Raw genomic sequence first — 15,118 nt, 5'->3', positions numbered from 1 at the left:
GGCGGGGCCAGGTACGTACGTTCTGTTAGAGCAGAGCTACCGATTAGAAATGCCCAAGGAAGCGGTCAAAAGTCTGGCTGTACTTCACAGCAAAATATGCAAACTCAGCAGCCTGCAACAAGTGCTTTAAGCTGATACTGTGATACTGTCAAAGGAGGTAACACCTCAAATCAGATGAAACACCTGGCGACGCATAGCGGGGGTTTTTTTAAAGCCGAGAAATGCGCCGTATTTGATGGCAGCAGCAGCCGTTCTTCTCTGTTGTTCGCGTGTAATTTACGTTGAGTAGGCTACCCACGTTATTACATTAATGCATGTAAGGTGAACTAGCAAACATCATCATAGCTACATGCAGCTGTCTTCTTGTTTGATGGCAGATACTCCCTTCACCCTGGCCAAAAAAGGCTAAAATGACCAAAGAAAAAGAGGGAAACAGCTGAACATGAGAGGTTTTTGGACAAAGTTTGTATTTTTTCCATTGGTTAAGCACTGCTTCCAGCTAAGAGTGATACCATATATGCCCCATAGCTGCAGAAAAGGCTAACATTGTTATCTTTTTACATAAAACCAGCTGAATATGAGAGGTTTTTGGACCAATTTTGTGTTCTCCATTCTTTAAGCACCGGTTTGAGCACCGTTTGAGCACCGGCACCGTTTCAAAAGTACCGATTTGGCACCGGTATCGAATAAAACCTAAACGATACCCATCCCTAGTCCTGTTGGACCTTGGTCTTCTACATTCAGTTTTGCACGTAGTTAGGCCTACACCAACATGCACGGAGAGTCATGTAACACACGCACGTTCACAAACACACTTATTAACACAGGGAGGTCGTCTTAGGACATCCTCTCTATAAGGACACACAATCTCACAAAATGCACATCATATCACACACTTGTTTTTCTCTAAAATATCATCTGATGTCTATATAAGGGGAACTTTTGGAATTGTGGGGAACTTGTTATCATTTCCAGTAAAGTCTAACTGTGTGACGTCATCATGGTAATACAATAGGATGAAGAGCCTCCGCCCGGCGGAGATTGTTGTTGCAAGTTGTCTTCCCACACTTCTGCGCAAAGTGTGTAATAAAGATCACTATTTTTGACACCATACCTGGACTCAGCCTTGCTTTTCTTCTCTTACCCAAATCGAACGAACCTTAACAAGCTCCTGATCCTCCTGCATGAGAACAAGCTGACATGAGCGCTGTGTCTGAGAGTGTCTCCCTGTCACAGTGACAATAACACAGCTGCTGCTCACAGTCATTAAACTGACCTGAGGTCAGCTGTGCTCCTTACACATGAACCATGTGACCTCACATCAGTGCTGTGGATGACTGTAGTCATAGAAGAGTAGAGCTGTAGCAGGTGGTGTGAGGAGGAGGAGGTGTATTCTAGTTAACGCAGTACTGAAACACTCCAGCAGAGGGCGCTGTTAAGTCCTTATTGTAACACAGTTACTGTGTGCAGTTAGACTTCATACATAATCTGCACTTATTTCCATCAGACATGCTGTCAGTAAATGATTGGTTTCTATACATTTCTAAACACAAAACCTCTTCACACTTCTAACATGCACATTTACACAACTAAATGGCAGTATTGATGAAAAGAAACACATTCAACAAATCCATTTAAACCTTAAAACAAACAAAAGGAAGCATCTCTATGGACAAACAAACCCCTCCACTTGGTTTGACCTGCTGATGTCATGTGTGACATCAGCAGGACTTTAAAATGAGGAAATGCCGGGCGGGCGTTTCCCCACACCTGACCCTCATGAAGACTGAAAAGACAAACAAAGTAAGAACAAATGACTTAATCTGTAACATAATAAAATGTAAAGAAACATGTAACTGAGTATTCAGCTTCATTTGCAGAATGTTTGATTTGCCAGCAACTGAATGCTTCCACACACAAACCCGGCATAGTGAGTGAAGCAATGTTACTTAACAAATAGCAAATCATAGCAAATACATAGAAACCGAATAATGTGTTTAATATGCAAAAGAAGAAGAAGAAGTAAACACATATGGGACAAATGGAGACCATTGCAGCTCATCCACTTTGTCACACAGTAACAGTATAACTGGAACACATTTGCAATTTAGATCCAATGTTTCTGAGAGAAATAAAAATTGATAGAGATATATGCATGTGTTATTATATTTATGTGTCCCAGATAATTGTTTTTCATCTAGTCATGGGACACCCACCCCTTCCTCCCAAGTTAACTGCAGCCAAAGCGAGCTAGTGGGGGTATTTAGACACTCGCAACCAGTGGGGTAAAAAGAGCAACCAAGAAAGTGGCAGCCTGCACGGCCACAGATGTGCTGCAGGAGCTAGAAGCTCTACCCATGGAGAAACTCCTGGAGAACCTTGCTAAGCCTAACAGGGGACAGGTACTTCTGCCCAACCTGGCAGCCACAAAGTGAACTCATTTAGGTAAAGATAACCACATGCACCTAACCAGCCTGCACCAGCCTGACATTTCTTCCTCCTAAGTAAAAACCAATGGATGGATTGAACTTAGAGTCTCAGCTCAGTTTTCTATTTTGACCACCTACACCCCAAGATACTCTTTTAAAAAGTGTTGTTTTCAGATCCCTTTGAAGTTCATAAAGGGCCTGTTCATTTTCATTCAGATGTTTTATTACATAAATGTTACTGTTTTCTTTTGATTTATGCTCCCACTACACTGCACCTCTACAAACATCAATGCCACGGACTGTCAGCTGCTTTTACATGCTGTGAACATGAGTAGTGTTCTGGCTCCTTAAGAGTCACCGCTCACGTTATGTAGTGTTATACAAGTTTATGCAATCTTTATTCGTTTCTGGCACACTGTTCATTTTATTTTGACATTCTACCGGAAGTGCTACTTATCATTACTTCCTGTCTAACGGGAGAAGGACAGTTTGCTACTCCTGTACCTGCCTATACTTGCCTCTTAAGCCAGCACAGTCTGTAAGTTGGCAGTAATGTTGTGTTTTACCGGTGAATGTTTAGCACTAACTGCCGTGTGTTGTTTGTGATATTTTGAGACAGTAAATTGACTCAATGATGTGCTTTATTAGTCATTAGCCTAAACGCTAATTAGCGCTAGCTAACCGCTAATGTTAGCTTGTTTCGTTCTGCTTTGCATAGTAACAGGTCATAGCATCTTCTAATTGTAAGAATGTTTGCTTATATTAGCTCACATGGGATATTTTGTGTTTGTTTACAGTTTTACCATTCATCCATTCATGTATTTCTACAAAGCCATGCTATGCATCCAATCAAATAAATCCACCAGAAAGGAACAACGGTGTGGTTTTTCTACATGGGATGATGGTTGTCTGTCAGCCTAGTTAAGTGCGAGGGCAGAACAAGTAGGTTTGATCAGAGTTTCAATTATCAAAGAAAAGACAAACTGAGCAAAAAGAAGGAAAAAAAGACCAACTTCTTCCCAACTGACAAGAAAAATACTCGTCATGTTTTCATAATAAAGGATCAGGCTCCCCATTTATGACAGCTTGGACCAATAATGTATGTTACACTGATGCTACTGTAGAGACAGGGTCAACATCTCTATTTAAATATAATTAATATACAAAACACAATCAAAGTTATACATGAATTATTCATTATTTTTACTATTGATAAAATTCATGTATACTAATCAAAGTTATACATGAGTAACGACATGATTAATAATAATAATTCTAATGCCAACATGATGACTGTTCATAGCTCCTGCTTTGAAATACTGAACTTAAACATTGACCTGATGAAAGATCACAATTCACAGTGGCCCAGTGTCAGAATCATTCTGAATATAAACTCATCGAGTTCATCTGAACCTTTCTCAAACGTGCTGTGAATAAATGCTGCTGCAAGCCACTGTGGGAAAGCTGTGTTATTATCATGGAAACATCTGTGACACATTCACAGAGGACGAGGACACAAAGGGACGACACGCAGAGGCTGTGTTAAAGTCAAAAATCCAAATCTTTAGTCCTAAACAGGCAGTGGTTACAAACAGGAAGACGAGCAGTCCATTAAACAGTCTACAGGGTCAAACATACAGAGAATTCAAACAGCTATTAAAAACAAATAACTGGACACTGAAAAACTTCAGTGATGTGTGAGGCACCAAAGGGAAGCAGCTGAGTATATTCAATGAATTCTCTTCAAATACAAAGACAGAAACTCCTACAGGCAGCATGCAAACTGAGCAGGATACACAAAGATCAGAGATTACAAAAGAAATCAGATTTCAAACTTACTGAGAGCAAGGCCTCTGTTACAAATCTGTCTAATAGAAAAACATGCTGTACAGATACAATACGCTCAGTGTTCATGGTCATTTAAAAACTGGTCAAACTGATCAAAATACATTAAAACAAAAACTTTATAATAGGAAACAGTTTTCAACCAACTGATGAAAAGAAAGCTAACCACTTGACATGAACACTACAGTAGGACAGTTTTGAAAGCTTAAAATGGAACTAGGGGAAGAGTTTGATTCACAGCTGCCTCATCAGATTTTTTCAGGAGATTCTATCTGAACTCTGTGGAGTCTGATCTCAAGCTTTTTGACTCTGACACAGAAACCAGAGGATCTTTCTGTGTCTTCAGATTCACTGTGATCCAGTGATGGGAGTGATTTCAGCCCTGAGTGATCGCGCTGATGTTTGCACAGAGCAGACAATGAGGTGAATGTTTGGGCACATTGGTAACAGTGAAACAGTTTATTAGTAACGTGGGATCGTTTGTGTGCAGAGTATGAACTGAGATTCCTGAAGCTCTTGTCACACTGGTCACAGCTGTAGTTTCCTTCCATGTGTGCACGTTCATGAAGGTTACGATTACCTAACCGTGAGAAGCTTCTCTCACAGTGTCTGCACTTGTGTGGTTTCTCTCCTGTGTGGACTCGTTTGTGTGATTTAAGCTGACTTGCAGTGGTGAAGGATGACCCACACTGATCACAGAGGTGCTTTTTAACCCCACTGTGAATCAGTTCATGTTGTTTTAAGTGATGTGATGTGGTGAAGCTTCTCCCACATTCTTTGCAGTATTTCAGTTTGTCTCCAGTGTGTCTACGTTGATGTAGATTTAGGGTCTTTTGCCGACTGAAAGTTTTTCCACAGAGGTCACAACGAAAGTCTTTCCCACCACCACAGTGATGACAGGGTTGAGAACTGGATCCATCTGTGTCGCTCTGCTTCTAAACAAAGACACAAAGACAGTGTAAGTCAGTCCTTCAACATTTGTATCCTGAACGTCGCCTGAAATAAAGAGCATCTCTGCAGACGTCCAACTACATTTGACTGTTTCAGTTAACACACTCAGTTTACTGGGCTGCAATAACTACAATACTACCACCATAATACTACAGTAATACTAAAATCATAACTGAAAGGAAAATCTGAATAATCACTCAGAGCTGCTTTTCCATGCAGTAGAATTGCTAACATGCTAACACAGTTTAATGAGCAGAGTTGTTCCAAACAGTCAGGCTAAAATGACAAGATAACAATATAAATACATACCTCACAGTAGCTGCACTTGTAGAGTCTCTTTCTGGTGTGGATCTGTTGGTGTTCTCTCAGGTGCTGTGGAGTTTTAAAAGTCTTCTCACACAGGTCACATTGATAAGGTCTCTCCTCAGTGTGGGTAAACGTGTGTTGTTGTAACTGTGCGTCTGTTGTAAAGTATTTGCCACACTGTTCACAGCAGTACACATCATGTCTGGTGTGAATGCGTAGGTGTGCATTTCGGTTCCCTCTGTGACTGAAAGTTTTTCCACAGATGTCACAGCTGTATGGCTTAATTCCAGAGTGGGTAACTAGATGCCTCTGTAAGCTGCTACTGCGAGTAAAAGCTCTGCCACACTGATCACAGCTGTACGCTTTAACTCCACTGTGGATGAGTTGGTGTTTTTTTAGGTAATTCTTCAAGGAAAAAGACTTTCCACATAAGTCACAGCTGAACGGTCTCTCTCCAGTGTGGATGACCTGATGCTGTTTTAGTGATGCCTTCAGAGTAAACTCCATCCCACACTCGTCACAGCTGTATGCCTTAATTCCAGAGTGGGTAACTAGATGACTCTGTAAGCTGCTACTGTGAGTAAAAGCTCTGCCACACTGATCACAGCTGTACGCTTTAACTCCACTGTGGATGAGCTGGTGTTGTTTTAGGTAATCCTTCAAGGAAAAAGACTTTCCACACAAGTCACAGCTGAACGGTCTCTCTCCAGTGTGGATGACCTGATGCTGTTTTAGTGATGCCTTCAGAGTAAACTCCATCCCACACTCGTCACAGCTGTATGGCTTAATTCCAGAGTGGGTAACTAGATGCCTCTGTAAGTGGCTACTGTGAGTAAAAGCTCTGCCACACTGATCACAGCTGTACGCTTTAACTCCACTGTGGATGAGTTGGTGTGTTTTTAGGGAACCCTTGAAGGAAAAAGACTTCCCACACAAGTCACAGCTGAACGGTCTCTCTCCAGTGTGGATGACCTGATGCTGTTTTAGTGAAGCCCTCACAGTAAAACCCTTCCCGCACTCATCACAGCTGTACGCTTTAACTCCACTGTGGATGAGTTGGTGTTTTTTAGGGAACCCTTCCTGGAAAAAGACTTTCCACACTCGTCACAGCTGAACGGTCTCTCTCCAGTGTGGATGACCTGATGCTGTTTTAGTTTAGCCCTCACAGTAAAACCCTTCCCACACTCGTCACAGGTGTGTTTTTTCTCTCCCTTTCTTCTGTGAGGTTTGTCGGCCTCCTGAGAGCGCTGACTTCTGGCTCCATGTTGGTCCTGCAGTGACAGAGATACAAACAGAGGCAGTGAGTGAAATGCAGTCGTGGAACAAACTCAACCTTCAAACTCCATTAACACTAGTTTTAAACCTGAAGGTGGAGCGTGGCACCAAACACCTTAAAGGTCTCTTATCCCCACCTGCTGGTAGTTCTAACACATTACATCCAACCTGCTGTTAAAGATAATTCATGACTGTTCAAACACTAAAATCATGCCCATCCCTCCTGATTGTACACACACACACACACACACACACACACACACACACACACACACACACACACACACACACACACACACACACACTATTTTATAATTTAGATTATTTTGTTGTTTCCTATTACATATTTCTATAATTTGTATAGATTTATACAGAATTATTCAGTGATAATAAATCCTATGTTTGTTTATTCTAAAGGAACCCCGTTAGCTTCCACAACAGATGTTGCTCGTCTTCCGTCAAATACTCACATAAAATATTACACAATAAAGTGGATTCAAGATATCCACATAATTTCACTCTTACATCCACAGTGAGGTTTCACAATTGTTCAAATATAAGCAATCAATAATAATAATAATAATAATATCAATAACATTGAGGCACATTACACAAATTTCAAAAACAAATCATGTCTTACAATATTTACAACAACTAAAAGCTCTGTAAATCGGCTTTTAAGTCTTCATTGAAGTTTTGAACAATTCTCCAATTTTTTAAGGCAACTTATTCCACTTAAAAGTTGCTCTAAATGTAACAGTTTTACAAAACGTTACTTTTAACTCGAGCATTTACTAAATTGCAGTTTGTCTGTCTGTCCTGCACTCTCTCTCTGTTTCTTTCTCTCTGATTGTGGAATAAAAGTATGAACATGTGTTTATAAGTTACACTTGTGTTTGAATCCTGCAGCTTATCACACATTTGATTTCCATGTGTGACGACTGCAAGTGTCCAGAGTGAGGACAGACTGAGGGACCCACTGCTGCACATCATCTGTGAGGCTTTGCAGCCCTGATGATCCACCAGGACAAACTCAGCAGTGTGTGAGGAAGAGGAGGAGGAAGAGCCAGCAGCAGCTGACAGATGGAGAGAATAGACAGACTGTTCCCTGTTTGTGAAGGACTGCTAGGAAAGTTTAACATAACTGTCTGTGCTGAATCAGTCTTATTAGGTAATGTTCAAATAATGTGATCATCCCAGTGTTTCCAGTGTGGGAGAAAGTACTCAGAGTACTCAGGGCCTTCAAGTTACACACTATGAAAGGCAGCAACAAGTTTAATGTTCAGAAACCTAAAGTCTGTATCAGCAGCAGAATGGAGCTAAAATAAATGTTGGTTTCAGTTCTATGAAGCTTTGAGGATTTTGGATCAGTAGCTGCTGTGTTTGTTGCATCATATTGATGTAATTGTTTATATGCTTTATATATTCTGAGGTAAGTTGATCTATAGTGTTACATCATATTCTATAAGGATGTTATGTGTTTGTAGACTTTCTGCCCAGTTTGACCCATTTAGCAGAAGTCAGCCTGTTTAAGGCTCTGATATCTATTCTGTGTGACTTACAGCAGTTATGACATGGTCTGATTTTCTCACCCAATAAAGGAATATTTCATATATCAGTCTACTCTTCATTCTATCAGACACAGTTATCACAGCTCCTACATTTGCTTTTTACACATATATGTAAGCATTGAGCCAAATTTAGTAATGCCTAGTAATTTAATTTGTAATGTAATTTAGTAATGTAATTTAATTACTAGTAATACTAGTAATTTATTACCAACATATTACATGAACAATATTTGTCTCTTATATATGATACATCTATATACACACTGTCACACATACTTGTCTGTGAGTGAAGTGATTAATATAATAACTATAATATTGGCCATATTATATTTACATTACCACAGTGAGATGACTTTAGTCTCATGAACAACATCAGCTAATTGTTATTTACAGCTAATCTTAAACGACTGTTCAGCACAGAAATGAAGCCCAACAATCATGTTTCACAGTCCTGTGGTCTCAGCCTCAGATACTCATCAAATCACACAGAGCTCATGTAGAAACAAATGAACTAAATATGTTCTCCTTCATTTCTGTCAAACAAAGCTGTATGAAACGTTTCCAGCTGTTAGTATCATGGTTGCTAGGCAACCTGGGCAGCGCGACGGAGGCTAGACGTCCCATTTCACGAGCCTACGAGCCTCGCACTTCGGCCTTAGCGGTCTTTGAGTACGCGGCCCTTGAGGACTTTAAAGCTGCAGAACCTGAATCGGGATACAGCCATGATGATCTCCAGCCTCGTGCTCACCAACATTCTCACCTGAGTTAAGAAGACGATCACTGAAATGGTCTCAGCAGGTCCTTTGATGACAGCAATGAAATGCAGTGGTAAGGCTTTTGGGGGATTAAGTTCGTTTTCATGGCAAAGAAGGACGATGCAGTTCATCTGATCACTCCTCATAACATTCTGGAGTGCAGGCAAAATGCTATTATAAAAACTTCAGCAGCAACTTCTCCAGGTTCCAATATTTATGCAATTCTCAAACCTTTTGGCCACGACTGTATAACCTCTTCTGAAGTTTAGTGGATATTATACATGGTTATGCTCAGGATGTGTCGGCCAGTTTCCACTGGAAACGCCTTTTGGTTAAACTGTCAGCGAGGAATTTGCATTTGCACTGTTACATTTTTATAGAACTTTAATGCACATAAACAACAGCTGCTTGTTTCAGTGAAAATACATTGATGGCTTTTTAATAAAGTTGTGCAGCTGTAAAGTATTTTGTCTGGTGTCAATTCTATCGTCAGCTACATCGTTATGGCAAATGTTCAAATGTATATGGTGATAAATATCTTTGGTCATATGGTCCTGCTCTGTCTGTCACCTTCTGTGTTGAGCTCATTGTTTCCTCTGTAGTGGCTGAGCTGAGTCCAAGTAGCTGAAAATGTTCCTCTGCTGCTCCGTCAGACTCTCCTCCTCCTGCTGATCAGCTGGGACACAAAACAGATCTTTGTTAGGCTCCACACTGCACTGAAGGGTCAAAGTGTCTCATATGTTCATCTGACAAGTAAAAGAACACATTTTTGTTTCCCGAGGTGGGCAACTTGTTGGAAACAAACACAAAAGGTTTGAGCACTGATACCTGCCATTGCTGCCATTGAAAGATGCAACGCCAGCAATGTGGATTGTCAAGACTCAAACCAATCATCAAGCAAAGACAACAGGGATCATTTGTTTCTGTTTATTTAACATTCACAGCATTTGTAGTTGCCTTCTGTGCAGGGGAAGTCCACGCACACTGTGTGGTACCGCCATCCGCAGAAGGTGCATTCAACCTCTGTAAGAGAAACGAGATTGTCTGAGACTGAAATGATATTCACTAAAGAAGTGGTGATTTGTAAAACTTCACATTTTGATCCGGGACGTACTCTGCCTGAAAACAAGCGCTCACTCTTCCTGCTCAACAAATGACAAGGGCGGAGCCTTATACCACGTGATACAGAAGCTAAAATTAGCAGGGAAACAACAACGGAGAGCACGTCAGGGATGACGAGAAAGTGACAGGAGAAAATCCGTCCCGGTCAACCACCCAAACATCAATAACGGGAACCTTATACAGCGCTTCCCTATACACGTCGAACTCCCGCAGGCACAAAGACATTACGGAGGCTATCACTTATCACCTGACCAAAGATATGGCTCCATCAACACTGTGCAAAATGAGGGATTTAGGAAAACGATCAACACCCTAGACAAACGCTACACAGTGCCGTCCCGCAACTATTTTTCTATTGTTGCACTACCTGCTCTGTACACGCAGCGTCGAGCAACGGTGGAGACGGAATTTCAAGCAGGACAACATTTTGCTGCAACAACAAAACGTGAGACATTTGTTGTTTTATGTTTATTTATTGTTATGAGAGAATCATGATCTCAATTCTAAGCCAAAACATCGTGATTCTCATTTTATGCAAAATCGTGCAGCCCTAACATTAACACAAAACTATTGTTTCACCAGAGAAACACACATGAAGAGAGAGAGAGAGACAATAACAGCTACCAAACAGTCGTCATAATTCGTCACACAATGAGAAAAGGACAAATCAACAAGTAACAATGACTAATTAATATTAAAATCTGTAACATAATGTATTGTTTGGAGTTTAGTCTGATTGGTTCAGGATGAGCTGCCATTATCCAATCACACGTCTGCTTACCTGCATCTTTTCTCTTTTTTCTAACCTGAGCACCTGATGGCTTTGAACTTTTGTTGTCCATCTTCCATTGGTTTGAATTTTGCGCTCCAGTACAAACACAAATCCCCCAACCCGAGGATCAGCACAATTAACCTAACAGACCTACACCTTAGTTCACAGATTCACTTTGTCTAAGGTTGATTTCTGGGATTTCACACAACCCAGGATTCAGATTGTGAATCCATGATGGGCTTGGATTTACATCATTATAAATGAAATATGCTCTACTTGGAAGCAGCCGGCCCCGCCCCTTTTGACGGGTTGTGTGAGACTTTAAATCATCAAACTGTAAATTATAAATTAAATTGTTATTGATCCTTTACCCCGAGTCCTAAAGTGTAGATTTATTTTCTTACTCTTCTTATATTTATTGTTTGTTTACTTGCACCGCTGTAACTGCAGCCTCGTCGTCTCGTCTCTCTATATGCTGGACTGTCTGTAGCGGAGATGACAATAAAGTTTACTTTGACTTCAGCAGCGCGCAGGCGCACCGAGGGCTCTCGCGCTCACTTTATAGAATTTAGAAAAAACATCGGTGCAGATTATAAGTCTGTATCATAATATCTGTTTGTTTCAGTGTATTTCAGACCCAGCAACACACTCAGACAGAAACTGGTTCACCCGAAAGACAAAACGCCAAAACACAAACTTAACAACGTGGTGTATGCTGTACAGTGCAGCGAGGAATGCCCAGACCAAACAGCCACTTCACAAGCGCATGGCACAACACAGAAGAGCCACCTCCACAGGACAAGACTCAGCAGTCCATCTGCATCTTAAGGATAAAGGACACTCTTTCGAGGATGCCAATGTTCACATTTTGGACAGAGAGGACAGATGGTTTGAAAGAGGAGTGAAAGAAGCATCTATGTCCTCTGTGAGCGACCATCTTTGAACAGAGGCGGGGCTTACGACACCAACTCTCTGCCATCTATAATCCAGTTTTGAGATCCCTTCCCAGACGCCTTAACACCCACTCACATCCTGGGCCATCTGACCTCAGGAATTCGCATGACAAGGTGGGGCCAGGTTTCACAATGAACTCACCCGAAACTCTGGCTGATTGGGTCCCACACCCAATTTCACACCTTGGCTCAGGTGATTAGAGGATCATCAGGGGGTCCTTTTGTCCCTCTGTGGGGGGGAAACTCCCACTAGGTTTATATCTGGGACTCTCCACCATTTGACCTTAGAACTGAAGAAGCTTCTCGGATGAGAGGTGAAACGTCTTCAAGCAACTTAAAGAAGTCCAGACGCTTTTCTTTGCAAGCTCCTTTGACAATATCTGTTTGCTGTTTTTATTTTGTTTTGCGAGTTGGTTATTAGATGCCGCTCCAGCCAGCCAGAGACTCCCCGCCGCCCCGCCCTCTCCTCCCTGTGCCGCCAGCAGCAGGCGCACCTCGCAAACGGAGGGCGCCCTTACTCCCAGCAAATGGCTGATAGAAAACCGATCGGTGCCTACGAATTTCCCAATATGCGCTGGCATGACGTCGGGGAAGCATGGGTACGACCGATTATTTTATTTTTTTCTTGCCAATGCCCGTGATGCCCCCCCCCACCACGATGCATTCTATTGGTTTGCACACTTACACACACCCAGCTGTGGTTTCCTGTTTTGCTGGACTCTGGAGAGCCCCGCCTTTAACGCTCTTCTCTCACAGAGAGCAACAGAAAACTTGGAAAAACTCCAGATTGACTGAACTCAGTTCAAAGTTACCTTGACACCTTTAGATGTGAGACGTAGTGATGGTCCGCTTGAAGCTGACGCTCCGGTGCGTGTGTCAGAAAGATCAACGCGCTGCTTCAGAAGCACCGTGTCGAGGCTTGATTCGTTTGGCCAGAGTCACGTGATCAGTGACGTCTGAAGCTTCGTTTAGAACGTACCTCTTTTTAAATCGAACTTTATTGAAACACAATGAGTATACAACATACAAACAGATCAAGTTTACAAAAGAACAGAACATGAACATACAGAACTAGGAGTAAAAAAATGATGATATGAGGAGGCGAAAAAAATCAACATATAAATATTGTTCTGAGAGGCTTTTTGTTGGTTGAGTCTGAAATTGATTGTATGTACAATTCATATCCTTATAAAAAGGCAGAAATATGGTGTTTTATTAATAAACTTACATTTATGGATATAAAATAGCTAAAAGTATTAACAAATTTTTTATAAAAAACATTTATCATTCTTCCTGGGGAACTTAAAGAAAAAGAATAAAACATTTTCCCATCGTAAAGAAAACTCCCTTAAAATATGGACAATAACAAAACTGCTAAATTCTTCCAGAATCTCTGTGTAGAGGAACCAAAAGAGATGTGCCACAGTTTCTGGATGATCCCCACAGAAAGTTCAATTAGTATTTACAGTGGGGCAAAAAAGTATTTAGTCAGCCACCGATTGTGCAAGTTCCCCCACTTAAAATGATGACAGAGGTCAGTAAGTTGCACCAGAGGTACACTTCAACTGTGAGAGACAGAATGTGAAAAAAAAATCCATGAATTCACATGGTAGGATTTGTAAAGAATTTATTCGTAAATCAGGGTGGAAAATAAGTATTTTAATCCTAATGATCTCCCCCTCTATCTCTCTCTCTCTCTCTGTGTGTGTGTACGTGTGTGTGTGTGTGTGTGTGTGTGTGTGTGTGTGTGTGTGTGTGTGTGTGTGTGTGTGTGTGTGTGTGTCCTCACAGAAGGAAGGTCACGACAGGAGCTTTTTTCAATCAGTTTTTACAAGAAGTGTAGCTCATACAATGGTATAAATGTATTATTTGCGATACTTTATAAATATGAACCTCTAAAGATTTTGAGTTCGTGCACATTGTGAATCAAGAATCTAAATATTTGTATCACAATGATTTCTATAAAAGCATTTTGTTTATGGGGATAATGCGACAAATCTTTTGTGACCCTATTAACGATCAATGGTAATTAAAGAGGAACCCTGGCTCTGAACATTTTCGTGACAAGTGACAGCGCAGACATCTACTAATGAGAGAACCTGTTTTATCATCATAAACACGGTGATAAGACGCATCGTTAAAGCGTCACTTCAGTAATGTTGACTCATGTTTTTTAATAGATGACTTAAAACACTAAACTCTAATTTCTGTGGTTATTTTAAGTTTACAGAATATAACATGTGGTAAGACGACGAGTTTTACTTCTCACTGTCCGTGTCATGTGTATCTATTTATCATGTATGCTACTTTGCTCTACGGACTGTAAAATGTTTCATTGTGTTCATGAAATAAACCAGACTTTCACTGTCTGCATCTTTTACTGTTTTCTGCTTTTGTTCACTCCAAGTTTGACAAAACCTACAGATATCCAGAGTTAACTCGCTAACAATGTGGAGCAGTCTCAGTGTATTTAGCTGCTTTTTCCCTGAACACAACCAACCGAGAGAAACGCCTGTGGTCCTCACTTTGGTCATTTTGAACGCTGAAGGAGATTTGTTCAATAGACACCTTATACTAGTGTTTCCTGCACTTAATCCATCACTACTATGTTCTATTTAAATCCAGATTCCTTTTATAGTTTGCAGTGAAATTTGTTAAACCGTTGCTTAATGGGACAGAAGTACAAGTCACTCTTTACTAACACATTTGTAGATGAGATTAATGCTGAACGACACAGCTAGCAGTCTCACACACTCTTTAGGTTTTTCAAGTTTTGTGTGTGTAATGGTTTAGTCTATCAAACTTTACCCTTTTCTCCCCAGTATCACAACAGTATGACTCCCAAAGTACGGCTCAGTAAACAACCGATGATTCTAAAGCCAGAACAGAAAGATACAGTTGGAAGATGAATGATTGCGTTTTTATGATGCGTAGTAAAACGACCCCCTCTTCTTCTTCTCTGTGTTGTTCTTGTGTGTGTGTGTGTGTGTGTGTGTGTGTGTGCGCCTTAGAAGTCAAATAATACATTAGCCATACTTAAAAAAACATCTGAATTTCATTTAGAACTGAGATTCTAAGTTGTAAGGAGGAATCTTATGCACAGTCAGAAACATGTTTCCCCACTTTCACAATGCTGAGG

The 15,118-nt window shown here is 40.9% G+C and overlaps 1 protein-coding gene and 1 long non-coding RNA gene across 3 annotated transcripts; both read right to left on the bottom strand.

The window, feature by feature from the left end:
* Positions 1-1,386: 1,386 nt before the first annotated feature.
* Positions 1,387-2,730, bottom strand: LOC145424065 (uncharacterized). The gene is made up of 2 exons (XR_013905011.1): positions 1,732-2,730; positions 1,387-1,700 (listed from the first exon to the last, which is right to left on the bottom strand). It is a non-coding gene; the product is annotated as an uncharacterized LOC145424065 (long non-coding RNA).
* Positions 2,731-3,971: 1,241 nt separating this feature from the next.
* On the bottom strand, positions 3,972-9,811 carry LOC145423802 (uncharacterized). Of its 2 annotated transcripts, XM_080296639.1 has the most exons (3): positions 9,703-9,811; positions 5,535-6,802; positions 3,972-5,209 (listed from the first exon to the last, which is right to left on the bottom strand). In XM_080296639.1, the coding sequence occupies exons 2-3, from the start codon at positions 6,288-6,290 to the stop codon at positions 4,523-4,525; spliced, it is 1,443 nt and encodes a 480-aa protein (XP_080152765.1). In that variant the 5' UTR covers positions 6,291-6,802; positions 9,703-9,811; the 3' UTR covers positions 3,972-4,522. The 2 variants fall into 2 exon arrangements, with proteins under 2 accessions (XP_080152765.1, XP_080152769.1); XM_080296643.1 differs by lacking the exon at positions 9,703-9,811 and having other exon boundaries at positions 5,535-7,509.
* Positions 9,812-15,118: the final 5,307 nt, after the last annotated feature.

Source organism: Astatotilapia calliptera, chromosome 3 (assembly GCF_964374335.1).
Source record: "Astatotilapia calliptera chromosome 3, fAstCal68.1, whole genome shotgun sequence".
In the NCBI taxonomy this organism is placed as follows: domain Eukaryota; kingdom Metazoa; phylum Chordata; class Actinopteri; order Cichliformes; family Cichlidae; genus Astatotilapia; species Astatotilapia calliptera.
This window is presented reverse-complemented; position numbering and strand designations above follow the sequence as displayed.